Source organism: Halichoeres trimaculatus, unplaced genomic scaffold, assembly GCF_033239565.1.
Source record: "Halichoeres trimaculatus isolate MK-OKI-2021-1 unplaced genomic scaffold, fHalTri1.1 fHalTri1_scaffold_15, whole genome shotgun sequence".
NCBI lineage: Eukaryota > Metazoa > Chordata > Actinopteri > Labriformes > Labridae > Halichoeres > Halichoeres trimaculatus.
In genome coordinates, this window is record NW_027437193.1 from 684784 (window position 1) to 712435 (window position 27652).

General features: G+C 47.7%; 2 protein-coding genes across 4 annotated transcripts in view; both read right to left on the minus strand.

Annotated features, from left to right (window-relative positions):
- kcnq3 (potassium voltage-gated channel, KQT-like subfamily, member 3) overlaps positions 1-3363 on the minus strand; it is an 80699-nt gene extending 77336 nt beyond the window's left edge. The window contains exons 1-3 of one of the 2 annotated variants that reach the window (XM_074687845.1): positions 3248-3363; positions 2163-2361; positions 992-1434 (exon numbers count right to left, since the gene is read on the minus strand). In XM_074687845.1, the coding sequence (XP_074543946.1) occupies positions 992-1305 (314 nt within the window). In that variant the 5' untranslated portion in view covers positions 1306-1434; positions 2163-2361; positions 3248-3363. Of the gene's footprint in view, positions 1-991; positions 1435-2162; positions 2442-3247 lie in introns of those variants that run through there. The other variant, XM_074687846.1, reaches the window with a different exon arrangement.
- Positions 3364-15590: 12227 nt separating this feature from the next.
- Positions 15591-27652, minus strand: part of dnaaf11 (dynein axonemal assembly factor 11) — a 30402-nt gene continuing 18340 nt past the window's right edge. For both annotated transcript variants that reach the window (XM_074688998.1, XM_074688997.1), the window contains 2 exons: positions 25220-25305; positions 15591-15986 (listed from right to left, as the gene is read on the minus strand). In XM_074688998.1, the coding sequence (XP_074545099.1) occupies positions 15800-15986; positions 25220-25305 (273 nt within the window). In that variant the 3' untranslated portion in view covers positions 15591-15799. The remainder of the gene's footprint in view (positions 15987-25219; positions 25306-27652) is intronic.

The window sequence follows — 27652 nt, forward strand, 5'->3', positions numbered from 1 at the left end:
TCTGGAAACAGGACTCAAAACTACAACACGCGTGAAGAAGTCCATCACTGTCAGCAAACGCCATCAGTCAGTGAAAACCCTCCCACCTGTCAGGATGGGTCACCACCGTCAGCATCCAGAGATCTGCTCTGGGAGGATAAACCGCCTTATTACACAGCGAACAGATCACTGAGGATCTGTTTCTGAGTCAGGAAGAAAACCTGATGGAACAGTGTCTTTGCTTTGTGTGGATTTTAACATTTAGCTGTAACCAAACAACGCTGACCTGTCAGTCACTGTTTGGTAGAGAGGGTAGCTCTGGATGGAAACTCTCCTAAAAAAGTGATAAATCCTGCTACAGACCAGGAGCTTCTTGGAGGCATTCTTCAGATTACACATCAGGATCTACAGACACAAACCGAGTTTTTCCCTCCCTGACTGAGCGAACCATCAAATCTGCAGCAGACTGAGGCTGAATCAAGCTTTAACGTGGATCTAACTGAGAGCTGAACCATCCACAGAGCAGCAGCTCATCATGTGATCAGAGAGTTAAATAACCTACTTCACCAAATCCTGCTCCACACCTCAGCAGCGCTCTGCCAGAGACGCTCTTATGTAAGTTTGGTGGGCTGAAGTGTTTTCAATCTGTGGGAGATAAAAAGCTCAGCTGTTCAATCCAAGACCCCCCAGACCCCCAGACTCCCACCAGCCCCAAACCAGACCCAAACCAGACCCAAACCAGCTCCTAACCAGCTCCAAACCAGACCCAAACCAGGCTGTAAGAGGAGAGAGCAGCAGCTTCAGGACCTGGAGGAAACTTTTCATCTGCAGCATCACTGAGAGGTCACAGCCTCCGAGCAGGAGCCAGGCCGCGCTAATGGACCCAGCATCACATTTTCCAGCTGCTCGGTGCCTCCCTGCGGGCTGAGGAGGCTGAGGAGGCTCTCAGCCCTCAGCTGCCCCCCTCCCCCCCTCCCTGAATGAGCCATTAAAAGTTGCTTTGAGTACTCACACGAACGCGTGGTAGAGCAGCGCCCATCCTCTCGGCCTCTCCAGCGCGTCGTACAGCAGGTTCTGGATCCTCCTCTTCCGGATGTTATTCCTCTTGGCCGGCCGGGTGTAGTTCAGGGGGGTCTTGGCCAGCAGCCCGATGCCGATACCCTGAGAGCCCCGCTTGTAGTCATCCCGACCCGAAGCCACCAGGAGCAGGGCGCCATCCTTGTCCGCTCCCCCGGCGCCTTGGTCCAATAAGTCCCCGGGAGCAGCGCCGGAGCTCTTCTTCTGCTCCTCCGAGCCGCTAGCGACGGTCCTGGACCGGAGCCCCATGGTCAGTGCTGGATGCCCGGTGTGGGCAGCATGCCATGATCCGGGCGCTGGATCTGGACTCCCCCTCCTCAGCCGCGGGTCATTTAAGGATGTGGTCCCCGGCGCGAAGGGAGGTGCTCAGCAGTCTGACTGGGAGGTAGAGAGAAGGAGGGGGAGGAGGGGGAGGAGGAGGAGAGGGAGAGTGTGTATGTCAGCGAGTGTATGTGAGATGTGTCTGTGTGTGTGTGTGTGTGTGTGTGTGTGTGTGTGTGTGTGTTACGTGCTGTATTTTGGGGAAGCATCAGCATCTGGCGCATTTCACGGCGCGCGGAGCAGAGAGCGGAACATCTGAGGGATCGTGCGTAAAATCGCGAGAACAAACACAAACAAACAGAAATCTCACGCCCTGAGGAAGAAAGCGCACCGTGAAAACGCAACAGTGTTACAAAACAGAAGGTACGGCCAGCACAAAGTGACACAAAGTCCGAGAGACGCGCTCAGACGCGTCAGTGCAGCAGCGCGACGGGAGCGACGGGAGGCGAAGATCCGAGGGCTCCTGACGAGAGGCTGTCAGTCAGTCAGTCCCCCGGAGCTCCGAGCATCACCGAGACACCGAGCAACAAATGCCCACTCACCACACACTGCTCCTCCACACACACACACACACACACACGGAGAAACACACACAGAGAGAAATACACAGAGAGAGACAGAGAGAAACAAAGACCTGGCATTACGCTCCATCCATCCACACACACACACACACACACACACACACACACACACACACACACACACACACGCAGAGGCACCCACAGGCAGGAAACCCACTGGAGACACAAAAACAGCCCCGAGCACCCACGACGAGCGAGCCCTACCAGCAGCCGGGCCCGTGCATCTCGGCTCGAGTCTCCGGGGCTTCCAGCCTCCATCCACCTGCAGAAGGAGCGGCGCTGAGGCGGCGGCGGCAGCGGAGCAGCAGGAGGAGGAGGAGGAGGAGGAGGAGGAGGAGGAGGGTGGAGACGGAGGATGGAGAGCAGAGATGCTGCGTGGAGGAGGTCGATAGGGAAACTGAGTCTGAGGAGGAGCAGAGAGGGAGTCAGCCTTTCAGCAGCAGCTGCGCGGACGCGACGTGCGCGCGCTCTCACACACTCACGCTGGGGCGCGTGCACGCGCAGACAGATACCGCACACCTTGATGTTTCCAGGAGGAAATCATATATGCACAGTCATGCACACGCGCGTGTTTACATGTGTGTGAGAAAACACACACACACACACACACACACACACACACACACACACACACACACACACACCTTTCAACACTGGAGTCATGCACAAACTCATTTACAAAGAAAAAACAATCAGTGTGTAACAGGGTACCCCATGACGTCAGCTGCCTGATGTCACCCAGATGAGCAAATGCTTGATTCTGATTGGCTGAAAGGAGACCTCTACTAATCACTATTAATCATTAAAATCCACTTTTAATCAGAGATTTGTCTTTTGATGACTAATTAGTGAGATGATGAAAATGGGGCGTGGTTATGCTAATTAGGGAGCATTGGTACCTGAGGCCAGAGACTCATTTGCATAATCACCCATTAACTACACAGAGATCCCAATACATGATGGTATTTTTTTTGCGTCCCTACATCCAGTCAGGATTTTTCCTGACAAAGGGACAGAACAAGTCACGCCCATATATGGGCAAAGCCTTTATGTTCTATAACTTTAAAAATATGGCTTTCTAGAAAAGTCTGTCCCTGTAGAGTGTGTGCCAGACTGGTAACTCATTTCTGCTGCAAAGATCGGCCTTCTGAATGGGTGTGTATGTGGTTTCAGGAGCTTTTGGAGTCACCCTCTGGTGGACTCTGGAGGAACTGCAGTTGGATTTTTTTTTCTTTGTTTTGTTTTTGTTTATAATTGAGATTCTTACATAAATCGATTATTTCCCCCACCTCTACCTCTAGGTGTCCTACTCGAGCACTGGATCAGCCATTGGAGGAGCCACAGGTTGGTTCTGAACCCACAGCTGAGACCACTGGACTCTACTGGCGCCCCAGTTTTCAGTCACTTTCACATCAACTTCCTGTTTTAAGACCTGAGGTTTCAGCGACAATAAGAGGGAACGGTTCAGAGTAACACAGAAGGAGGTGATTTGGCAGAATTCCGCTCAACAGGATACGACATGACGTAATTAGACGACGTAAGAAATGACAAAATATCCTACGATGAGATGCAAAGGGTCAAAACACATCACAAACATTGATCTGAAACATGTTTTTCACCAATTTGTATGATAAAAACCTGTAACATGCACTCGTTAGCACACTCTCTTGTTTTTGGAAACACGTTTTGACACCAGGATGAAACACTTCATCACTGAATCCAACAACAGTTATTAGAGCAGCTCATCCAGACTGAAACTAGAGATTAAGACTGTGAACTCGTCAGAAAACGCAGTGAGAAAACTGTAGCGCCATCTAGCAGCATCAGAAAGGCTAATCTGCAGCTGGTGGAGCCACCCCCTGCTGGTCATCAGAGGAAATGCAGGTTAAAGCTGCTCTGACTCTGTGGCGGCTGCAGGGAGAGTCACCAACAGGTGTTCAGTCAGATCTCTTCAGGACTTGTTGGATTTAAAGACGTCTGGCAGCTCGTTCACCTCCGACAGGAAGAACAAGAGGAAACAGAAACGCTGAAAGAGGAGGTTAAACAGCAGCTCACAGACGCTACAAAGCAGCTCCGAACAAAGACGAGTTTAAAGACGACGACGCACGTTTGATCAGGCGCAGTTTGAAGAACGAGGAGACAGATCTCTGCAGGCCGGCTCCTCTGGAGGAGTCTGCTCCTCCTCCTCTCAGCGCTGACAGGTACTGACAGGCTCTGGAGCCGAAGGCTTTCTAAAGTTTGACTCAGAAACTCTGGATTCAAAGGAGATCATCAGACAATCTTTGACCTTTGACCCCAACACACACAAAAAACACAGAAACTCCAGAAACAGCTTTAAATAAAAAACACTTCAACAGTAAAAGTTCAAACCAGGCCACAGCACCGTGAGGAGACCACAGAGCGCTGACAGGAAGACAGGATCAAAACCAGGTATGAGTCCAACCAGGAGGGGCAGAGGACAGGTCGAAAACCAGGAAACCAAACCTGGAGCAGAGCTGCTAAGTCCTGCGTGGCAGCTGAGACCAGTCTGGAAAACATGTGGTGCACAGGGCAGGGTTCAGGACAGACCAGGTCCAGATGAGCTGCAGCTGGGTGCTCAGGTCTCAGGTGCTCCTGATGAGGAGGGCGTGTCCCTCAGGAGAAACACAGCCACAGGAAACAGAGCTGGGACAGATCTGAGCCCGCCAAAACCAGGTCCCAGGTTTGTCAGAGTGGAACTGGGTCGACCTGATCCAGACTCTGACTACTAAACCTGACAGAGACCAGAACCTGAGAGTTTGCAAGAGCAGATACATCAGCTTCAGTGGCCCAAAGTCTGTTTTCTACAGTGGCTCTGAAGTCCCAAAAAAAAAAAAGGCTCAAAAAAGCTTTTCTGTTTTAAATTGCAGGTTTTTGTTTTTTTTTTTTTACTTTTTTATTCATTTATTTATTTTATTTTATCATTATTATTTTTTTATTTCATTATTTTTTTAATTATTTTACTTTTTTTTGGGGGGGGGGGGGGGTCATTTTTTATCTTATTTATTTTTTATTTTGATTTTATCACTTTATTATTGTATTTTTGATGTTTTCTTTTTTTGTTTTGCACTGTCTTTTCTACTTGGCTTTTTCTTTGTTGTTTTCTGTTTTGCTGTCTTTTCCTTTTTGTCGTATTGTTTTTTCTGTTGTGTTTTCTTTTTGTTGTATTGTGTTCTTTGTAGTCAGGCTATCTTTTTGGTTGTTGCAGTTTCTTTTTTTTGTTGTTTTTACATTTCATTTTTTCTTTACTTTTTATATCTTTTTTTTAATTTCCTTTTTTTAAATGTATATATATCATCATTTTTTTCTACTCCTGGGCCACCGTAGCCCACACATGGACATTAGACGTAACTACATATTTAAAAATATCAACTGATGTAAAAATGTTTGAGAAACAGTCTGAGAGCTAGAGTTCAGGCATCAGTGAGGCGCCCCCTAGAGGATTCCCTGAACTTCAGACGTGTTCAGTTATGGAGCAGGAGAGTTTTTCACGTCCAGTTTTAACCTGAATTCTCTGAGTCTCTTCTTAAATTGTGGATCAAAAGCTTGAATCATAAAACACAGAATCACCTGAATAATCTAATCCAACAGGAGTCCCTGCCTCAGTCTTTCCTCTACCCTCATCCTGAGGTCTGTGGACTTCCTGTCAGAGCCTCACACACAGGCGGAGCCGCGCTGAGCCTCTGAGGCGTGTTTCAGCCGCTGACCTCCTCTCCACAAACTGTGAGAGAAACAGACTCCAGTGGCTCAGCTCTGCTCAGAAACACACAGTCTCTGGAGCTGGACTGGAAGTAGTGCAGGAGTCAGCATCCACTATCAATGAGGTCAAATCCCACGGGGGGCACGGCGGGCTCAACTCACGTGAACCCAGGGACGGAGAGATGCAGACGGACGGTTTGGGAGGAGGAAAACTTCAGCTGGACGTTTGAGGGGAGCAGGAAATCAGAGAGAAGAGCTACGAGTCTGAAGAATGAGGTCTGATCGAGACTTTGGAGGTCTTTGGTGTGTGTGGAGACGGCGTGTTTGTACGTTTTGAGGGCACAGAAGAAGTGAGGTTTGTGAATTCACAAAGAGTTAATCAACCTGGTCCTGCTCGACCCGATCAGGAGGCTGAGAAGTTTAGAAAGTTTAGAAATAAACTGTGGATCAGGATCAGGCAGATATTCAGAGGAGACTTTTCTAGATCACTCAGAAACTCCTCACAGAGAGCTTCACTGTAATGTCTGAGGTTTTTGGTACTTTAAAGGAATCTACACACAACAAGCTGCTCTCATTACCGTAACTCTTCAACTATTAGAGCAAGAGGAAAAAAACAATGTTTCTTAAAGAAGAGACGATGAGCTCTGCTGATCTCTGACACTTTAAGAACAAAATGACACAAACACGTCTGAGGCCTGAATGACACTCAGATCATTAATGAATGAAACCCAAAGTGCTGCCCCCTAAAAACAAAGAAGCAACAAGAAAAAAAACAGAAAATCAAAAAGACAAGATAAAATCTTCTTCTGTCTGAAAAACAAACTGTGCCGAGCTGCACATTCAAAGGTTTAATATAAAACAATCCACTCAGAGCTCTCCAGGAAATAAAGCCCTCTGTTTGAAGACAGTCTCACACACACACACACACACACACACACACACACACACACACACACACACACAGCCTAACAGGATTTGTCCTGCAGAACAGAACAGAACAATCTTAAAATAGATTGATTGCGTGTCTTGGTGGCCTTTCGTGTTTCTCTCTAATCGTTGGCGGTCGGAGGATTTGACTAATTACGAGGCGGACAAACGGCACGAGGAGTCCATAATTGAAAAAGCAATAATCTGACTCGGGCTGTCTGCCGCTCCACGGGAGCGTCCCCGGGTTCACAGCGGCTGTGACGAGGTCGGCGTGGACGAGCCGTACTGAGCTGCTCGTTAAGATGGGCTGATAAAACGCTGACACGGCGCTTTGGACTCCATCAAATCCTCTCATCATGGACTGAGGACAAACACTGGATCCACAGCATCCAGACCGGCCCAGCGCTGACTCACACCAGGAACGAATAGATATTTCTTTACATCAGTCGATCTTTAAAGACGGATAACTGAGTGAATATCAACAGAAAACACCATTTTTAACACAGACACCCTGTGATTGGTCCACTGAGCGGGGTCGTGTTTCCTGTTTTTACACAGTTTCCTGAATCAGAGCAGAAAAAAACGCACATTTCATCTCTGATCTGACCACACTGCCCCCATGTGTTTGGGAGGGGGATTGCAGAGTGACGCAGACATCAACATAACCCAGAGCATCAGCAGTCTCAAAAAAACCCAGCAGTTTAACTCTTTATCATCTCATTAATTATTAGTCATTCTGTGTTTTTTGTTTTTAAGGCCTGAACCACATGTATATGGATATTTTTGATCAGATATCTTTGTCCTCGTTTAAAAAAAAAAATCTCTGTCCACACCACAGAAATCTCTCTGTCCATACGAAGAGGCCAAACTGAAAACGATCGCCTCTGAAGCCTGCAATGCCATGCCTGGCAGATAAGTGGCAGGTTAGCAAACTGTGAAAACCATAGAAGAAGAACGTTATGAGCATGCGCAGTCAAACACAGGAAAAAGAAGCAGTCGACGCGGATGCGCTTGACGTCATTGCGTCAACACCAGCTCTGTTAAACACCGCTACACGGATCCACTCAACCGGGTATTTTTTTATTTCTTCACTTTTTTATCTGTTTTTAAAAATCTCTGTTTCTGTGGGTGAAATCGCCGTGTTGGTGTGGTTGAGAAGCCCAATGGGACAGAAAAATGTGCGTTTGGGAATATATCCATATAGGTGTGGTTCAGGCCTAAGTGACTTTTATATCTGAATCGTGTTCACCTTAGTGAAGCTGCCTCAGTGTCTTCCTGCTTCCCGCTGACGCCTGTTACAGAGTATCACAGCAGCTCTGTGTGTTTTTACCCTCTGGTTCATGAAATATGAAAGCTTGACAAGATTTTTTTTGTTCCATGTTTTTTTTTTTCAGAAAGTAACAGGATGCATCAGAAGGTTGAAAAGCTTATCGACTAAAAGAAAAAAATACAAAGTTAAAATGTTTTTCAGAGCATCAAAAGAGTCAAACAGGATTCACGTGTCACCGAAGGCCTCAGAGTTTGTGTGACCACCATGAGCTAAGCACGCAGACGCATCACGATAGCAGAGCTTTAATACTTCAGGAGTTAGCTAACCAGCACAGACGCGAACCAGAGAAGCTAACAACAACAACTTCCTGGTTCATGGCGTGATGTCAGAGTTTGAGGCGGCGCCGTAGACACTCCTTTAACCACAGGACATGACCTGAACCGTGATGCTGTATCGAGGCTTGAGAGGAGATTTTAACCACAGAGTGAAACAGATGACTTCCTGTTGACAGTAGGGGGCGCTGTACTATTTGAGAAGAAGCATAGAGATGCACTCGATGTGTAGTTTACACAAAACACGTTTTGAGTTCATCTGGTTTAAACCTTGGACTAGTTTGTCCACATGTGAACACTATACGTCGTCAAATCCAACATTTGGCTTTAAGTTCTAAACTTCCTGTTCAGAAATTCACGATGGTCGTCATAGAGACTTTTTTGTCCGTCTTGGTGAGAGGGCAAAAAAAGTTCAGGCCTGTAGCTCAAAGTAGCTGCAGTGTTGGCAGTTTTCCTCTCCTAGGGGGCGCTGTGGAGCAGGTATCAGGACAGTGACAGAGGTATGTTGCTATGTGTGCTCGTGTTTATCTCGAGCTAAATCAGAGGTTGAAGCGGCTCGATGACAGAAATACTCTGACTGTTAGAGATGTGGTCCACTGACTCAGTGAGTTAGTCATTGACCTGATGGTGGCGCTAAAACAACAGGATGTGATGACGTATCCAGACAGGTAATCGTCCCTCCAGCAGCTCTGAGATCTGGATGAAGCTGTTGGTCCTCCAGCCGTTCTTCTTCTGCTGTTTTTCTCCCTCAGACAGCTTCAGCGTCACCCTCCTCCTCCTCTGGACGGAGCCGCGGCCTGAACAAGCAGAGGGAACAGGACGTATTGAGTTTATGTTTGGGACGCGGCCAGCTGAAATGAAACACTGTGTGAAACTGATCCAGCTGTAAGTCCTTCAGCTCTTCTACCTGCAGCCCAGCCTCCTGGTCCTGGTCCTGGTCCTGGTCCTGGTCCTGGCCCAGCAGCAGCAGTGTGAGGATTGATGGAGCCAGCAGGACACTTCAAAGCGCGGCGTGTCGATATGTGGGTGTAAAGTGATTGCTGATGGACGAGGCTGCGATCAATACTCCGTCCGTGAATAGAAGCGAATTCATCATCCGTGTGATTTTACTGGCTGAGAGGAACACGGCGTCCCCGAGCAGAGCCCATCCGTCTCAGGACACGTGGCGCCGCTCCCTCTCAGGTGTCTCCTCCTCAGTCTCTGCTGGACTCCAGGAGTTTGGGTGGGCCCGGTTTCCTCAGACCTGGTCAGGGTTTTGTGGAGAGTCTGTGTCACGGCTCCAGCTGCTGAATAACTGAAGGCGTTACAGGCGTCGTGTTATCTCTGCCTGATGTGGTCACGTTTTATTCACCTGCTCCATCCGACTTTTATCACTCGCCGTGAAACGACGCCGAGCAGGAGGAGGAGGAGGAGGAGCAGGAGGAGGAAGAGGAGGAGGAGGAGAGGAGGAGAGGCCAGGGCACAACGAGACGACACAAATCTGAGTTTTCATTCACAAAACAGACGCCAGGAACCACCTGATCCACGGTGTCTCCTCCTCACTCACGGTTACAAAACGCCATCACAACAAAAACTACTTCTCAGAAAATGACGGTAAAACATCGGCAGCAGGGTTTAACCGTTATTTTACAGTGACGTTTTTTACAGTGCTGTTTTAAAAACCTGATGATTCACTGATTTAAAGAACATGAATAAAACTAAGACATAAATATTAACACGTCTGAAAATCTCAATGACTCGTTTCACGTGACAATAGTTTCAGAAACTTGAGTAGATTTCTTCGATCATCGACAGCAGATGTTTCTGAACGTAGAAACATGATCTCCACGCCGGCTGCTCTGATCTCCGGTTAAAGAGATTAAATACAATCCAAACGAGACGAGCAGGGATGAGAATCGCTGACCTCAGCGTTTAATTTCAGCCCCTCCTGCTCACCGTACTCTCCAACCTTCACAAGTTTTAACCAGCTGTCGACAGAAGAAACAAACAATGAGATGCTAAATGTTGATGTAAAGATGTTTTTATTAAATTTAAATGGTGTTTTTATCTTTTTGGTTGGTGATCCAGAGTCTGTCCACCGTGAAGGAGCTCTCACATTTCTCTGCTGCTCTCCTCTCCGTCAGAAATCTAAAATCAGGTTTCCTCCATGAGAGGAACACGTGAGGCCGTCCGGCGTCCGGCCTCTGGAGACTCCGGCTGACTTAGAGCCGTCGTGAATCACGCCGCCGTGTCTCCGGCTCAGTGAAAAATGGCTCCAGCTGTCGGCCCCCTGAGGACGCAGCGCCGCTGGAGTGACACTCCCCAGTTTAACAGATCCTACGACTCAGCAGAAACGCTAAAAGAAACATATCAATCACAGGCGGTCATCATCAGCACGCCACCTCCCTGAGCAGAGGAGGTACTGGACTCCTCTGAGGGTCCAGAGGAGATCTGAGGCCGCCGTGTGTCAGGTGATTTATCTGACCAATGACTGCTGACTGCAGCCATCCAGGTGGACACCAGCTCAGGAGTTCACAGGTGACGTACACCTTCACTTCCTGCACATTCAGACACGTTAAGGAGCTGCAGCCTTTGGAACGTGCTCATCAGACAGGAGCATCATGGGAGCTGTAGTCCTAAAGTGTCCAGTATTTCTGCTGAACGTAAGTTCACCAAACTCCTTCAATCTACAGAGACTCTTACATCGACTTCATCCAGAGTTTTCCTCAAAACACTTTGATGATGAGGTCATCACACAAGGATCTCCTGATTGGTTGGAGGGGTGGGCCTCAAACACTAAGGTCTGGCCAATCAGAGTGAAGGGGGTTTGTGGCGCTCAGAGTCTTAAAGAGACAGCGCAGTGTTTCAGACAGAGGCTGGGATAGGGTCTTTAGTTTTTTCCTGAGCTGTTTTAAAAAACTATCACAGAGGGAAAATTGCTGACAGATACTGACGAGTTAATCTAAACACTGGATCCTTAAAATGTCAATCAGAAGGTCTTTAAACCAACCAAAGGATCACTCTGCTGTGACTTCACATCCTCCAACATGTGACGTCCTCTTTAAACGTGCGTAAAGAGATTCAGCAGCATCTGATGAGACGTTTCCTCTCGTCCTGCTGCAGATCTCTGCATCTGTCCTTGGCTGCAGCTCAGGATGCCTGATTCACCGGCTACGACGCAGGGAGAGAAGGAGGGAGGGGGTTACTCAGAGGAGACGGTAAATAATTCATCCCAAACAGGAAAGGAGAGAGGATGGGAGGAAAGGAGAGAGGATGGGAGGAAAGGAGAGAGGATGGGAGGAGAGGAGGGAGGATGGGAGGAGAGGAGGGAGGATGGGAGGAGAGGAGGGAGGATGGGAGGAGAGGAGGGAGGATGGGAGGAGAGGAGGGAGGATGGAAGGAAAGGAGAGAGGATGGGAGGAGAGGAGGGAGGATGGAAGGAAAGGAGAGACCACTCATGAACATCTTCAGCTCTCCTCCCTGTGAATCCTCAGAGTCTCCCTCTGAATCTGTCCTTTCGTCCGCAGTGAGAACCAAAGTCCACCTGAATTTTCACTCCCAGCAGGGGTCCAATCTCCTCCACGTCATTTCGTGGCGCCGCGTGCAGCCACGCCGCCTGCTCGGAGGGCGTAACCCCGCTGAGTGTCGGCATGGCGTTAATTAAGCCGAGCTGCAGCGTCCGTAGATTTAAAGCCGGCAGGACTCACAGGTTTTACTGCTCATCATCTGCCCCAGCAGCACAACACAAGCTGACACTGGACCAGAGAGGCCTGAAAAACTCCCATCAGCCCCGGGACAGAGCCACATGTAGAGGAGTCACAGTCAGAGGAGGTCACGCAGAGAGGAGCAGGTCCTTCGGGTCCAGGAACAAACACAGAGAGGGTCCCATCTAAAACCAGGGGGACCAGGGGGACCAGGGGGACCAGGGGGACCAGGGGGACCAGGGGGACCAGTTCCTCAGAGGATATCAGTGACGCAGTGAGGGCCCAGATCAGGAAGAGAAGCTTCAGAGGTTTTTCTGAGTTTATCCCAGAAAACAAACGTCTGGTCTCTTCAGTCTGATCCAACAGGAGGAGACTTCCTGCTCACCGAGATCCCTCTGTTCACACCGAGCTCAAACAGGAATCAGCTGACTCTGAGGGGACGGCACAGACCCTCAGAGTCAGAGAGACATACGCCAGGTCTGAGGAGAGACAGATTCTCATTGGTCCGTTTATTATCAGCTCTTTGTTCAAACCTTTGTTTGTTCATCTTTACAGCGCTGGGCTGGGAGGAGCCCCCCTTCATCTCAGAGGCCGGTTAGTCAGAGGCCGGTTAGTCAGAGGCCGGTTAGTCAGAGGCCGGTTAGTCAGAGGGCCAGTTAGTCAGAGGCCGGTTAGTCAGAGGGCCGGTTAGTCAGAGGCCGGTTAGTCAGAGGGCCTGTTAGTCAGAGGGCCGGTTAGTCAGAGGCCGGTTAGTCAGAGGGCCGGTAAGTCAGAAGGATAGTTAGTCAGAGGGATAGTTAGTCAGGAGGATAGTTAGTCAGAAGGATGGTTAGTCAGAAGGACAGTTAGTCAGAAGGATGGTTAGTCAGAAGGACAGTTAGTCAGAAGGATAGTAAGTCAGAAGGATAGTTAGTCAGAGGGATAGTTAGTCAGAAGGACGGTTAGTCAGAAGGACAGTTAGTCAGAGGGATAGTTAGTCAGAGGGATAGTTAGTCAGAAGGACGGTTAGTCAGAAGGACAGTTAGTCAGAGGGATAGTTAGTCAGAAGGATAGTTAGTCAGAAGGATAGTTAGTCAGAGGGATAGTTAGTTAGTATGAAGTTTAGTCAGAAGGACAGTTAGTCAGAAGGATAGTTAGTTAGTATGAAGTTAAGTCAGAAGGATAGTTAGTCAGAGGGATAGTTAGTTAGTAGGAAGTTTAGTCAGAAGGATAGTTAGTCAGAGGGATAGTTAGTTAGTAGGAAGTTTAGTCAGAAGGATAGTTAGTCAGAAGGATAGTTAGTCAGAAGGATAGTTAGTCAGAAGGATACTTAGTCAGAAGGATAGTTAGTCAGAGGGATAGTTAGTCAGAGGGATAGTTAGTTAGTATGAAGTTTAGTCAGAAGGACAGTTAGTCAGAAGGATAGTTAGTCAGAGGGATAGTTAGTTATTATGAAGTTTAGTCAGAAGGACAGTTAGTCAGAAGGATAGTTAGTCAGAGGGATAGTTAGTATGAAGTTTAGTCAGAAGGATAGTTAGTCAGAAGGATAGTTAGTCAGAAGGATAGTTAGTCAGAGGGATAGTTAGTTAGTATGAAGTTTAGTCAGAAGGACAGTTAGTCAGAGGGATAGTTAGTTAGTAGGAAGTTTAGTCAGAAGGATAGTTAGTCAGAAGGATAGTTAGTCAGAGGGATAGTTAGTTAGTAGGAAGTTTAGTCAGAAGGATAGTTAGTCAGAGGGATAGTTAGTCAGAAGGATAGTTAGTCAGAAGGATAGTTAGTCAGAAGGACAGTTAGTCAGAAGGATAGTAAGTCAGAAGGATAGTTAGTCAGAAGGATAGTTAGTCAGAAAGATAGTTAGTCAGAAGGATAGTTAGTCAGAAGGATAGTTGGTCAGAAGTATAGTTAGTCAGAAGGATAGTTAGTCAGGAGGATAGTTAGTCAGAGGGATAGTTAGTTAGTATGAAGTTTAGTCAGAAGGACAGTTAGTCAGAAGTATAGTTAGTCAGAAGGATAGTTAGTCAGAAGGACAGTTAGTCAGAAGGACAGTTAGTCAGAAGGATAGTTAGTCAGAAGGACAGTTAGTCAGAAGGATAGTTAGTCAGAAGGATAGTTAGTCAGAGGGATAGTTAGTTAGTATGAAGTTTAGTCAGAAGGAAAGTTAGTTAGAACACCTGTGAGCCAAAAACAGAAGGCCCTTTAGTCAAAGGGCTGGTGAGTCAGAAGGATGGTTAGTCAAAAGACCCATTAATCAGACGCCCAGTTGTCAGAAGACCCTTGAGTCACCAGGCTTGTTAGCCAAAAAATCCAAAGACCACCAAAAACTCTGGAGGCCCTTTAGTCAGATAATCAGTTTGTCTATAGAATATGAACCTTGTCTGAACTAATTTCTGACTCATGTGCTTTCTGATTTTCTGGCTAACAGGCCTCCTTAGAACAGGACAGTCCTCGGGTCATCATGGCAGCAGAGCTAGCTAACCCAGGTGTCTCTTTCCCTCATCAACGAGTCCAGACTGGAGGAGGAGCTCTGAGATCATCATCAGTTAAACTCGAGCTGTTCAGACTCCACAGAGATTCACCCACTGACAGTCCTCCATCAGCGGCTCCTTTAAGAGTCCACAGATCATCTGCAGGAGATTAAAGAACCAACAGAACCAGCACAGGCTGGAGATGATCCATGCTAACAGGCTAACAGGCTAACTGTAGAGCTACACAGCCTGTCTGTCTCCAATGGGTCCTTTTGGCTGAAAATGCCCCCTGCTGGTCTAAACACAGACAGACAGAGGGCCACAGGACGCTGCACTCAGAGTCAATCTGAAACAGCTGCCTGTGCTCTCACACGGAGCAAAGATCTCCTCACTGATCATGCACTCCTGAAAAGCTCCTGGATGCAGCAGGAGGTCCAAATATAGCAGGCTGGGATGATGAGGAGGAGCGGAGCTGTCAGGAGGAGAGACGGTCCAAAGCCACCATGTTCCCTCCAGGCGCCGCGGCTGTGACGGCACTCAGAGCGGCTCCAGGGACCACAGGGAGGGGAGGAGTCGTGACCTCCAAGCTCTTTGGGTGACAACTCAGAGGGAAGGAGAGAGCACCGAGGCTTCAGACTTTCAAGGAGAGACCTCACGTCCTCTGGGCACAGAGAGGAGGCTCTGATCAAACTCTGGCAGGGCATCGGCTCCTGAGCTCAGGGGAGGCAGCTCGGAGGAGAATCAGAGGAAAAGACAGAAAGAGCAAAGAGCAGCGAGTGCTGAAGTCAAACAAAGAGCCACAGGCAGAGCCACGCAGAGCCGGGCAGAGCCGGGCACACCGGGACCGTGGATCGATTCTCTGCAGCGCTGTCCTTCCAGCTGCAGCTCGCAGGATGAAAACCAAACATCTGCAGAGAGACAGAGATAACTCTGACTGTCTCTGAGGAGATTTTTATTATTGTTCTCTGATAAGAGGGTCAGAGCGGAGAGGGTGGAGGGTCAGAGCGGAGAGGGTGGAGGGTCAGAGCGGAGAGGGTGGAGGGTCAGAGAGGGTGGAGGGTCAGAGCCGAGAGGGTGGAGGGTCAGAGCGGAGAGGGTGGAGGGTCAGAGCCGAGAGGGTGGAGGGTCAGAGCGGAGAGGGTGGAGGGTCAGAGCGGAGAGGGTGGAGGGTCAGAGTGGAGAGGGTGGAGGGTCAGAGAGGGTGGAGGGACAGAGCGGAGAGGGTGGAGGAGTTTGCTAGGATGGATCTGGAAACAGGTCATCAGACAGAGACAAACTTTGGTTCACTGTCACAGGTTTATTTTAAACCATCTGATGATGAAGATGCTTCTCCTCGATGACCAGCAGCTTCCTGCTGAGCTGCTGTAAACAGATTAAACATCACGAAGGCAGAGTCCATCAGTCTGAAGAGGCGGAGCTTTGACCCTCATGTCCATGTAACCAGCTCCATCCGTCCTCTCTGCTCCCTCTACATCAGCGGGGGGACATCGGGGTCGTCCACAAACCCCTCAGACCAGCCTGAAGTGGGTGGAGCTGTCGTGGTTGCCTCCAGTGGGCTGTGTTTGGCGCTCTGGTGTTTTGGGACGATGTTGGCGAGGTCGACGGCGGTGTGCGCGGTCGGATCCACCTCCAGCCTCTGAGGGACGGGGTTGTTTCTGAGGAGAGACAGAGACACGTCCAGTCACACCTGAGGACGACTGAGCTCAGGCTCTGAAGGGTTAAACAGAGAACAGTTAATCACACATGGTTTGTCTTGTTGCAGCGCAGACGTCAAAGTTCAGGATTTAATGGGACGGTACCGAGTCGATACTGGAGCTGAAATGAGCCGGTGATTTATGGCTCTGAGGCTGGGTGCAGTTAAACCTCCAGACCATAAATATCAGTCTGCATATTCTGAATGAACTCCACTTTGGCTTTAAATGAAATACAGCCTCAACCTGCTCAGCTCCACGAGGACCCAGCAGACGCTTCAACGACACCAAGAAGACGTTTCAACTCCTCAGGGAGGACGGCCAACTCTGGGAGGGTTCACACGTCTCTGATCTCTGACACAGAGCTCAGGGAAAGTGTTGGACCCTTTGGCAGCACCGAGGAAACAGAAGACGGAAAAGCACTCCAGCTGCAAGCCAGTACCAAAATACAGCATGTCTGGTGCTGATCTACCAGGCTGTTAGCTGCTGTTAGCTGCTGTTAGCTGCTGTTAGCTGCTGTTAGCTGCTGTTAGCTGCTGTTAGCTGCTGTTAGCTGATGTTAGCTGATGTTAGCTGTCATTAGCACAAAATTTCCCACTTTGAAGTACAAATGGAACGCACTGTATCATCTGGTTCAAGACCACATCTTTTCCTGTATGCCTGCAGTATGAACTACATTTCCCATGAGCCCAGAGGAAGCACCATCCAGTTCAATACCTTGGAGGATAAAGTTGTGCTATCAAGCTACACCTTCTACCAGCCACACGTCAGGATCTGGTTTCTCTTCGAGTCAATGTGTCAGCTCTCACCGACTGCACCGTGTCATCTTACAGAGAGCAAACTGAGCAGGACAGGAAGTCATGCACGGAAACCACCTGAAAACAGCCAGAGACTTTCAAAATAAAACAAAGCGTGTCCAAACCAGTTTTTATCTACAACAACAAACAGACTCAATGAGCCGAGCCAGACCAGAAGCCCACAGGTCTGAGGTTTTACAGCCCAACATGAACCAGAAGAAGGGATCCAGGGACCTCCTCAGTCTGGAGGAATGGTTCTGTTTCTGGATCAGAGACATCAACCCAGTCATGGTCGTATACTCCACTTCTGAAGGCGGTGACATCCCAGTCTGACCCTTCAGTCCATCCTTACAGAGTTTCCTGGAGGTAGACGTCAGAAGAGGAACTGGTTTGTCCCAGATCAGAGGCAGAAAGTTGAGCTTGTGGATGTAGATTAAGGTACAAACAGAAGAGTCCTGCTCACCTTGTCAGGACTGTACTCTGCATATCTACCTGTTCACTTCACTTTAACCTGCCAGCAACTACACAGCTAACTAAAAATGTAAACAAGACTCAACCACTGAAACGGACACTAACACCAAACCTCCGCCAGGTCTGTGTCTGGTCCGTCTCCACGCTCTGGTCTGGACGGCTGGACTTATAACACCAGGTATTTTCCTGCAGGTTTTACTGAACCAAAGGATCTACTGCCCCAGCAATGACCCTCTCCTCATCCATCAGGTCTTTATGGTCCTCTGAAAACCTCTGAAAACCTCTGAGCTTATCGTGGCGGTTTGTTGTTGCTAAAGGTAAATAAGACCTGGTGACGACACAGTGAAGTTTAGTGTCAAGAGGAAGTTACAGCTGTGTAGCTGAGCTCAGTACCACTGCTCTGCTGTTTCAGCCAATCAGGATCAAGGACCTCATGCTGCTGGATAATGAGTGAGTCAGTGATGATGGATAGTGAACGTGTGATGTAGAAACAGCTGATTGCTCGTCTTTACTCCACCTGACAAACGACTGGAGGATCAGGATGGAGAGAAACGAGTCAAAGAGCCTCATTTAGTTTTTATCCCTGGTCTGAACAGGAACACGCTCTCTCTATCAACGCGACCTGCTCCTGACAAACGTCCATGAAACCCTCTCCAGGGGGACCAGGCTCCATTTCAGCTGACGATCTGTTACCATTACACCAAATTGATCCCACTCTCAGCTCATCGCTCCCATCCCTCAACAATGAAGCCATTTCATTCACCAATTAATCAATCTGAGAGGCTCAGCCCGCGGCCACACGCTCTGATGAAATGTGAGTCTTTCTAAAACCATCTCTGGGGAGCAGATGTGTGTTCCTGTGTGTGTGTTTGTGACTGAGACAGTGAAGGGGAGGAAAGTTTTTAGTGAATACACCACGCTCTGCATCCACCAGAAGTTTACAGATATGAAGTTATTAAGGATCCAAACTACATCTAAGTGTTTGCTGAGTGCTAACCGGTATCTCAGGGCATCAACCCTAACTGCAACGCAGTCTAGTTCACAGATGGAGCGAGTAAAGACCAAACATTCAGCTGTTTCAGTGTGTCAGCTCTTTTATTGTCTCACACTCTGTGGGGAAGACGTGACTCTGAACACGCCGTGTGTTTGTTTTGGAAATGAATAAAGATCAGATCTTCTTTCTAACTCTACTTTTCTTTGTTAGAGTCAACTTTTCCCAGATCCAGCTCCACCAGGTAAGGTCTTTATCAACAGGTAGAGCTACGCTTTGAAACCTGACAGTAAGCTAACTTTGTCAGTTTGTACCATAGTTTAGCAGCCGGCTATCTTTAGCCTTTAGCCCATGTTTTAGCCTTTTACCTGATTTTTGGCCTAAGCTTGTGTTTTAGTCTTTTGTTTGAGTTTTAGTCTTTAGCACGTTTCTCAGCCTTAAGCTCGTGTTTTAGCCTTTAAGTCATGTTTTATCCTTTAACTCGTGTTTTTAGTCTTCGGTAAATGTTTAGGTCATGTTTAAGCCTTTAGAAGGTGTTTCAGGCTTTAGCTCGCATTTTAAGAATTTTGTTTATATTTTAACCTTTAGCTTGTGTTTTAGCCTTGAGGTCATGTTTTAGCCATTAGCTCGTGTTTTCAGTTTTTTGTTTGTGTTTTAGACTTTAGCTTGTGTTTTAGCCTTTAGGCCATGTTTTAGCCTTTAGCTTGTGTTTTAGCCTTAAGCTAGAGTTTTGAGTCCTTTGTTTATGTTGTAGCCTTTAGCCTTTAGCTTGTGTTTTAGCCTTTAGCATGAGTTTTAGCTTTCAGGTCATGTTATTTGCCTTAGCTGGTATTTAAGCCTTTCGCTTGAGTTTTAGACTTTAGCTGGTGTTCTAGCCTTTAGCTCATGTTTTTAGTCTTTCGTCCATGTTTTAGCCTTTAGCTTGAGTTTGAGCCTTCAGGTCATGATATTGCCTTTAACATGTGTTTTAGCCTATAGCTCATGTTTTAAGTCTTTTGTATGTGTTTTAGCCTTCAGCTTGTGTTTAGCCTGGAGTATGTGTTTTAGCCTTTAGCTCACGTTTTTAGTCTTTTGTTTATGTTTTAGCCTTTAGCTAGTGTTCTTAGTCCTTTGTTTGTTTTGTAGCCTTTAGCCCTTAGCTTGTATTTTAGTCTTTAGCTTGAGTTTTAGCCTTTAGGTCATGTTTTATCCTTTAGCCAGTGTTTTAGCCTCTAGCGCCTATATGAGTCTTAGCTTATACTCTGTCCCTCTAGTCTTTATCTTTCCTCTGCTCTGACATCCTTCGCCTTGACAGCTCCAGCGTCAGTGTCCACCATCACTACAGAACAGATCCAGAATAACCAGTTTTTGATGTTAATAATCTGACAGTAGATCACCGACTGTGACGAGCAAACATGTTAAAGTGAGACAGTTCAGAGATCACTAATGGTGCAGTAAATGAGAGTCTGTGGAGCTATCACAGACTGATCTCCTCTGAAGTCAGACCTCATGCTGGGTAATAAATGAGCGAGGAGCTCGGGCTCTGCTGCTGCTGCTGGACGACACAAACAGAAACTGATGACACGACACATCTCCATCCCATGCTCTCCTCTCTTTATCCCTCTGAACACCTCCTCATCTAAAGGAGTCAGAGTGAGGACTCCCACTTTCACCACACATCTCCACCTGCTCCCAGGATTCATCAACCATCTCCCTCTGCAGAGGGGTTAGCATACACCTGTCTGTCAGACCAACAACAAGACAAGGATCCGAACCCAAGAGGAGCCATCCTCCACGCCAGCCACAGCCTCAGACCAGCCACAGCCTCAGACCAGCCACAGCCTCAGACCACAGAGCGGGAACCAAAGGTGAGGCGATGATAATAAAAAGTGCTGATTTTCCTGGAAGAGCGCAGCAATTATAACTCAATCTCCAGCACAGCAGCTGACAATAAAGCAGGAGGGCGCAGGAGGAGGAGCCACTTCATTACTCTGTGCATTCTGCTGCTTGTTTATTAAAAGGGGAATAAAGCTGCCAGAGGACACACATATATCCATCCATACTGTGCTCACACAGACACATCCAGCCCATCCTCCCTCCCTGCAGCGCAGCCTCTCTGCTGCAGCGCTGCCAGAGAGGAGCTCAGAGCGATTCATCACATCCTGCTGCTGATGGAGAAGGAGCAGCTGTCTATTTTTAGACCGGACAAGTTTGGAGGAACAGATAGGAAGTCCAAACCAAACAGAAACCTCCACGGCTGGAGAATACAGCTGCACTGCACTTCATGGGCTGACCACCAGGATTCAAGACCACCAGGGTTCAAGACCACCAGGATTCAAGACCACCAGGATTCAAGACCACCAGGGTTCAAGACCACCAGGGTTCAAGATCACAAGAGTTCAAGACCACCAGGATTCATGACACCCTTTGTATACAGAGGGCCATCCAAACGTCTCCATCCCAGGAGGAGTGGTTTTAAATCTCACTAAATCTTTACATTCACAACAAATGCAGAAGTAACAATAAACTGCAGTTCCCTGAGTGTCCACTAGAGTCTGTCTCCAGCAGTGAGTCAGTCCCCATAGAGCTCCATGTTAAAACAAACTGCAGTTCCCTGAGTGTCCACTAGAGTCTGTGTCTCTGGATCTGGATCTCTGGACCCTCACATCCCTCCAAAGATCAAAGGAACAGCAAGAAGTTTCTGTTGGTCTGTGTTAGTTTATGATGCTCTTTAAAAAACATCCATTAACCAGTGATGTCACAGATTGGTGATGTCACAGATTGATGATGTCACAGATTGAGTGAATCTGGTATGGTGGGTTTCTGATTTCTGATACTGAAGGTTAGAGGTTTGTTTTAGCTTTTAGCGTGTTTGTGCCTTTAGCCCATGATTAAGCATTTAGCCTGTGTTTTAGCCTTTAGCTTGTGTTTTAATTAAGCCCATGATTTAGCCTTTAGCCTCTGTTATAGTGTTTAGCCTACATTTTCTGTCTTTAGCCTGTGTTAAAGCATTTAGCCTGTGTTTTAAGCCTTTTGCCTGTGTTTGAGCATTTAGCTCATGACTACACACTTAGCCTGTGTTTTAGCATCCAGCCTGGGTTTAGTCCTTTAGCTTATGTTTTAGTTTTCCGCTTACATTTTTGGCCATTAGCCTCTGTTTTGGTGTTGAGCCCACATTATTAGTCTTTAGCCTGTGTTTAAGCCTTTAGCTTGTGTCTTAGCATTTAGCCTATGATTACACCTTTAGCCTGTGTTTAAGCCTTTAGCTTGTGTCTTAGCATTTAGCCCATGATCACACCTTTAGCCTGTGTTTTAGCACTGAGCCTGTGTTTAAGCCTTTAGCTTGTGTTTTAGTGCGTAACTTGTGTGTTAGCCTTTAGCTCGTGCTCTATCTCTCTCCTGTTTATCTTTCTTCTGCTCTTCTGTCCTTTTTCTGTCTGACAGTTCTGCTCCAGTGTCCACCATCACTACAAAATTAATCACAGAAATCGTTTTCGGCAGAGAATCCATCGTGGACTTTTGAATTTTGTTGATAAATCAGTGAGTGGGATTTTTTTAGCTGGGTCTGTGGCTGAAACTTTACCTGTTATCTCTTTTGTGAGTTTAATTTCTAACATCACAACTGTTTTTTTAATCCTATCAAAAATACCAAAAACTGGGACCTCTTTCTTCTCCCAGACTAAGAACCAGAACCAGGTTCAGTGCTGATCAGAGTTGGAGCACACCAGGACTTAGTTTTGTTGGTAAAAAAGAGAACGCAGAGCAGTCTGAAAATGATGTTGAGGAGATAAAAGAGGCTGTTGTTGATCCTGGAGCCTGGTCTAAGTTTAGCTCCAGCCCTGATCTGAGTAACGGGTCTGAACCTGATCGTCAGCACTTCTCCCTGTGAGATGGATGAAGTCATTAGTCCTCACCTCCTCCACTGAGGCCCCCTGGTTACACGGTCCAAAATGGCTTCCTGTAATAGGTCACCCGAGGCGAGGGCCCGCTGGTCGCCATGTCTCCCAGGTAATGAGGTGTGTAGGCGCTCAGCAGAGGAGCAAGGTTCCTGCCATTCCCAGCAAACCATCAGACACAGGGTGTTATAATGAGAGCTACGACCAATAACTGCTGACGGAGCAGCATCAGTAAGGTCATCAGGCTGGCTGATGAGGGCCGCACGGCCAACACTGAGGCTGTTATTATGTAAACAGATCATCAGATCAGAGCTGCAGGACAACCTGAGCCACACCCACTGATGTGTCAGTATGATTCCTCCTCACAGGCCGAGGTGCTGTCTGTAGGCCAGTAAATAAACCTCCTCTTCAGGTGCTTCATACCTGAGCTCTGGGCTCAGGTGTCAGGAAAGAACAAGCTCCAAACCTCAAAGATCATCTCTGTTTATCTGATACTGAGCCTCAGGTTCAGGTCTGCTGGTGAAGAATTCACCTTCAGGGGGAAAATCAGGAAAATATCTGGTCATTTCTCCCTCAAAGGAAACTTATTCAGCTCCTCCAGTGGGATTTCAAGGCCTAATCCCTGGATCAGGGTCTGGGTCGACCTAGAGGTCTCTAACCAGTTTATAGGTCCCATCTCCTGCTCCTTTCCTCAGTTTAATCTGGATCATTGATGTCTTCATGAAATGGTAGTAACATGTTTTGGTCCAAAAAGCCAATAAATCAAGCACAGCAGCATTGTTTCCAGGCTCTCATAGCCCCTCTGTTCAGAACGCTCTGATTTAGTGGGCGTGACCTTCATATGTAAATGAGTCACCGCTGATACCGCCCCGCTCTTCCACGTCACTGAGAGCGGCGCCACGAGCTCCGAGTGCACAATGTTTAGAAAACAGAGAAGCTCCTTTACCGTTACATTACAGGCTAAAACAACAGGCTAACTGCAGCTAAAGTTAGCATCCTGAAGCTAACACAGAGACAGGGGGGACACTGAGGAAAAGCTCTTCCATCTGCTCCACAGCACACAGCATTTAAAATACTCACATTTCCAGGGTCCCAGGTTTGTTGGAGGATGGTTGGTAATGCGCCTGGATTCAGGACCAGTCTATTGGCTAGCCCTCTGTTGGACTGTCCAAAGTTGGAAAAGCAGTCAGCCGTGAAGTGACTAGCACACACATGCTCAGTTTTACTGAGTGTAGCTGGAACATTTCCTGATAAATGAACTCTAGACACTTAGTCTGTCTTCTTCAGAGATGGGAAGCTTGAGCATGGAGCTATGTTGCTGTTTACAGCCAAAAACAGAGCAGTGATGGCCCTTCAATCAGGTCAGACTTGCTCCTGATTGGTCAAAAAAGGGAATTGCTGACGTCATAAACCCCAAAATCTAAACAGCTGGTTTTAGGTCAGGATTTTACATTAACAAGCTCTACTAAGAACAGGTTTGGTCATTAAATTTCACATTTTGTGGGCTGGGAGGAAAGACAAAGACCCACACATTTCACTAAAAGACTTAATAAAGAGAGTTTTTCAGAATATGGGACCTTTAAAGGAGCCAGAAAACCTCCACAAGCAGCAGGGGGCATGATCACTATCAGCTCGTCCTCCTCCGTGAGGCTCTGCTCAAACACCAACATCCCTCAGAGACGGATCCAGGTCTGGTCTGGAGCTCGCTCCTTCCAGGTGATTAAAACCATGACAGCACAGAGGTGGCCCTGCAGGTGACCCTGACCTCTGGGCCTTCAAACCCACCGGGGACGTCGTCTGAGCTGACACAAGCTGAGGGTTTGAGATATCTGATATCCAGTTTCACCACACAACTCACAGTCCGCCCCGCCTCGTGTCACCACGGCAAAATCCAATCCTGAGCCCTCAGACCTGTCCCCTCCACGCCAAAGGTTGGATATAATCTGAGGGTAAGCCTGTGGGGGTCAAAGGTCACCCCTAATCAAGTCTGAATGATGCAGTGCGCCAGCAGCCTGCAGCGCTCCTCACCTCACCGCGGCTGCTAAGCGTTTTTATCGGATGTTTAATTTGCGTGTGGAGGATCCAGGCGGGCTCTTTACTGCGTTTGATGGGGCCAGCTGAAGGACGAGAGGAGACTCGCAGTCATAAAATGGAAATGATGATGATGATGGTGCGGCGATGCACCTGGAGGGGAGGAGAGGGGACAGCGCAGGGTGACACAGCTCTGTGAGAGCTGGTTTAGACTCACACCTCGACAGCACGGCGAGGAAAACTGCAGCTGGACGGAGATACGGAGCGTTTCTGAGAGCGTTTCTGAGAGTGTTTCTGAGAGCGTTTCTGAGAGCGTTCACAGACACAGAATGATACAAATAAAAATCTGTCTCAGTGATGTGGATCACTTCAAACCCTGCTCAGGGATTTCAGAATAGATACCAGCCCTCCCTCCTCAACAACAAAAATACCCAGCGCCCGGGGCCAGGACTGAGAACCAGGAGAGGAGTCTTCAGCAGAGTGTTTCTCTGAGTACGAGGCAGCGTGTGAGAGGGAAAACCCTCCAGGTGGGATTCTGCAGCGCTGGTCAAGGTTATCAGGAGCTGCTGAGCAGTCATTAGCATGGGGAGCGCTGTCTTCAACACGGCTGATAAAATGAATCATGCAGAGCCTTTAATATACAACAGGCATCAGTAATTAGGACAACAGAGACCCGATAAGCCCGAGGCATTTGAATATGATCGTCTTGGAGTCAAGGCCAAACAAAGACTCACACCTGGGCCAGCAGAGACCAGCGTTTGACTCGGGTTAGTCCACGCAAACACGGAGCTGCCTGCAGGACGCTCTGCTCCTCTCTGCAGCCGTTTCCTTCATGGCCTGACTCACTGCAGTCTGCTCCCCAACAAAACACTACAGGCGTACCACAGGGCTCAACACCAGGACCACTCAGTCTGTTTATCAGTGGTTTGTCTAATGATCCTCAAGCCAGAGAACGTAGGATGATTTTAATAAACAACCCTGTGACGTTTTCTGTCGATCATCATCAGGACGTGTGAGCAGAGAGTGTTTTACCGTGTCTTCTCCTCAGACGAGCTGCTCCTTCTGGATTTACTGGCCGGACGTGTGACGGTCTTTGTTGCTTTGATTTCACCTTCAGCCTGAAAAGGAAACATCAGAGGGATAAGAAACAACCTCCTGAACGTCTTCCAGACTTTTATTTCTGAACTTTTCACTGGCGCTGTGAAAGAGGAGGTTTGAGACGCCATATGGAGAGTAACTAGCAGCAGCCCTGACTCTGCAGCGTCAGCACCTGTCCCTCTTTATAGACGCCATAAACAGCTCCTCATTACTCCTCACACATCACAACGCCAGATCCCCGTCAGCAAGAGCAAACACTGTGAGGGAGGAGCCACCAGATCAACACGGGAGTTAGTCAGAGTTAGTCAGAGTTAGTCAGGAGAGTTAGACAGGAGGGTAAGACAGGAGAGTTAGACAGGAGAGTAAGAAAGAAAAGTTAGTCAGGAGAGTAAGAAAGAAGAGTTAGACAGGAGAGTTAGACAGAGTTAGTCTGGAGGGTTAGACAGGAGGGTTAGACAGGAGAGTTAGACAGAGTTAGTCTGGAGGGTTAGTCAGGAGAGTTAGACAGGAGAGTTAGACAGGAGAGTTAGTCTGGAGGGTTAGTCAGGAGAGTTAGACAGGAGAGTTAGACAGGAGAGTTAGTCAGAGTTAGTCAGGAGAGTAAGTCAGGAGAGTTAGACAGGAGAGTTAGACAGGAGAGTTAGACAGGAGAGTTAGTCAGGAGAGTTAGACAGGAGAGTTAGACAGGAGAGTTAGACAGGAGGGTTAGTCTGGAGGGTTAGACAGGAGAGTTAGACAGGAGAGTAAGACAGAGTTAGTCTGGAGGGTTAGACAGGAGAGTTAGACAGTGTTAGTCAGAGTTAGTCAGGAGGGTTAGACAGGAGAGTTAGACAGTGTTAGTCAGAGTTAGTCAGGAGGGTTAGACAGGAGGGTTTGTCAGGAGAGTTAGACAGGAGAGTTAGTCAGGAGAGTTAGACAGGAGAGTTAGACAGGAGAGTTAGTCAGGAGAGTTAGACAGGAGGGTTTGTCAGGAGAGTTAGACAGGAGGGTTTGTCAGGAGAGTTAGACAGGAGAGTTAGTCAGGAGAGTTAGTCTGGAGGGTTAGACAGGAGAGTTAGACAGGAGAGTTAGACAGAGTTAGTCTGGAGAGTTAGACAGGAGAGTTAGACAGGAGAGTTAGACAGAGTTAGTCTGGAGAGTTAGACAGGAGAGTTAGACAGGAGAGTTAGACAGGAGAGTTAGACAGAGTTAGTCTGGAGAGTTAGACAGGAGGGTTTGTCAGGAGAGTGAGTCTGGAGAGTTAGTCAGGAGAGTTAGACAGGAGAGTGAGTCTGGGGGGTTAGACAGGAGAGTTAGACAGGAGAGTTAGACAGGAGAGTTAGTCAGGAGAGTTAGTCAGGAGAGTTGGACAGGAGAGTGAGTCTGGGGGGTTAGACAGGAGAGTTAGTCAGGGGAGTTAGTCAGGAGAGTTAGACAGGAGAGTGAGTCTGGGGGGTTAGACAGGAGAGTTAGACAGGAGAGTTAGACAGGAGAGTTAGTCAGGAGAGTTAGTCAGGAGAGTTGGACAGGAGAGTGAGTCTGGGGGGTTAGACAGGAGAGTTAGTCAGGGGAGTTAGTCAGGAGAGTTAGACAGGAGAGTTAGTCAGAGTAAGTCAAAGTTAGTCAGGAGAGTTAAAAAGGAGTAAGTCAGGAAAGTTAGAGTTTAAAAGGAGAGTTAGAAAGAAGAGTTAATCAGAAGAAACTGTCAGGAAAGTCAGTCAGGAGAGTTAGTCAGAGTAAGTCAGAGTTAGTTAGTCAGAGTTAGTCAGAGTTAGTAAGTAGAGTTAGTCAGAGTAATTCAGAGTAAGTCAGAGTTAGTCAGGAGAGTGAAAAAGGAGTGAGTCAGGAAAGTTAGTCAGAGTTAGTCAAAGTAAGACAGAGTTAGTCAGGAGATTAAGTCAGAGTTAGTCAGGAGATTTAAAAAGGAGTTAGTCAGGAGAGTAAGTCAGAGTTAGTCAAAGTTAGTCAGAGTTAGTCAGAGTTAGTCAGGAGAGTTAAAAAGGAGTTAGTCAGGAGAGTCAGGAGAGTCAGTCAGAGTTTGTCCGAGTTAGCCAGAGTTAGTCAGAGTAAGTCAGGAGAGTTAAAAAGGAGTTAGTCAGGAGAGTTAGTCAGAGTTAGTCAGGAGGGTTAGTCAGAGTTAGTCGGAGTTAGTCAGAGTTAGTCAGGAGGGTTAGTCAGAGTAAGTCAGAGTAAGTCAAAGTTAGGCAGAGTTAGTCAGAGTTAGTCAGGAGAGTTAAAAAGGAGTTAGTCAGGAGAGTTAGTCAGAGTTAGTCAGGAGAGTTAAAAAGGAGTTAGTCAGGAGAGTTAGTCAGAGTTAGTCAGAGTTAGTCAGAGTTAGTCAGAGTTAGAGTTTGTCAGGAGAGGTCAAATTTCTTCAGACAAACTTGT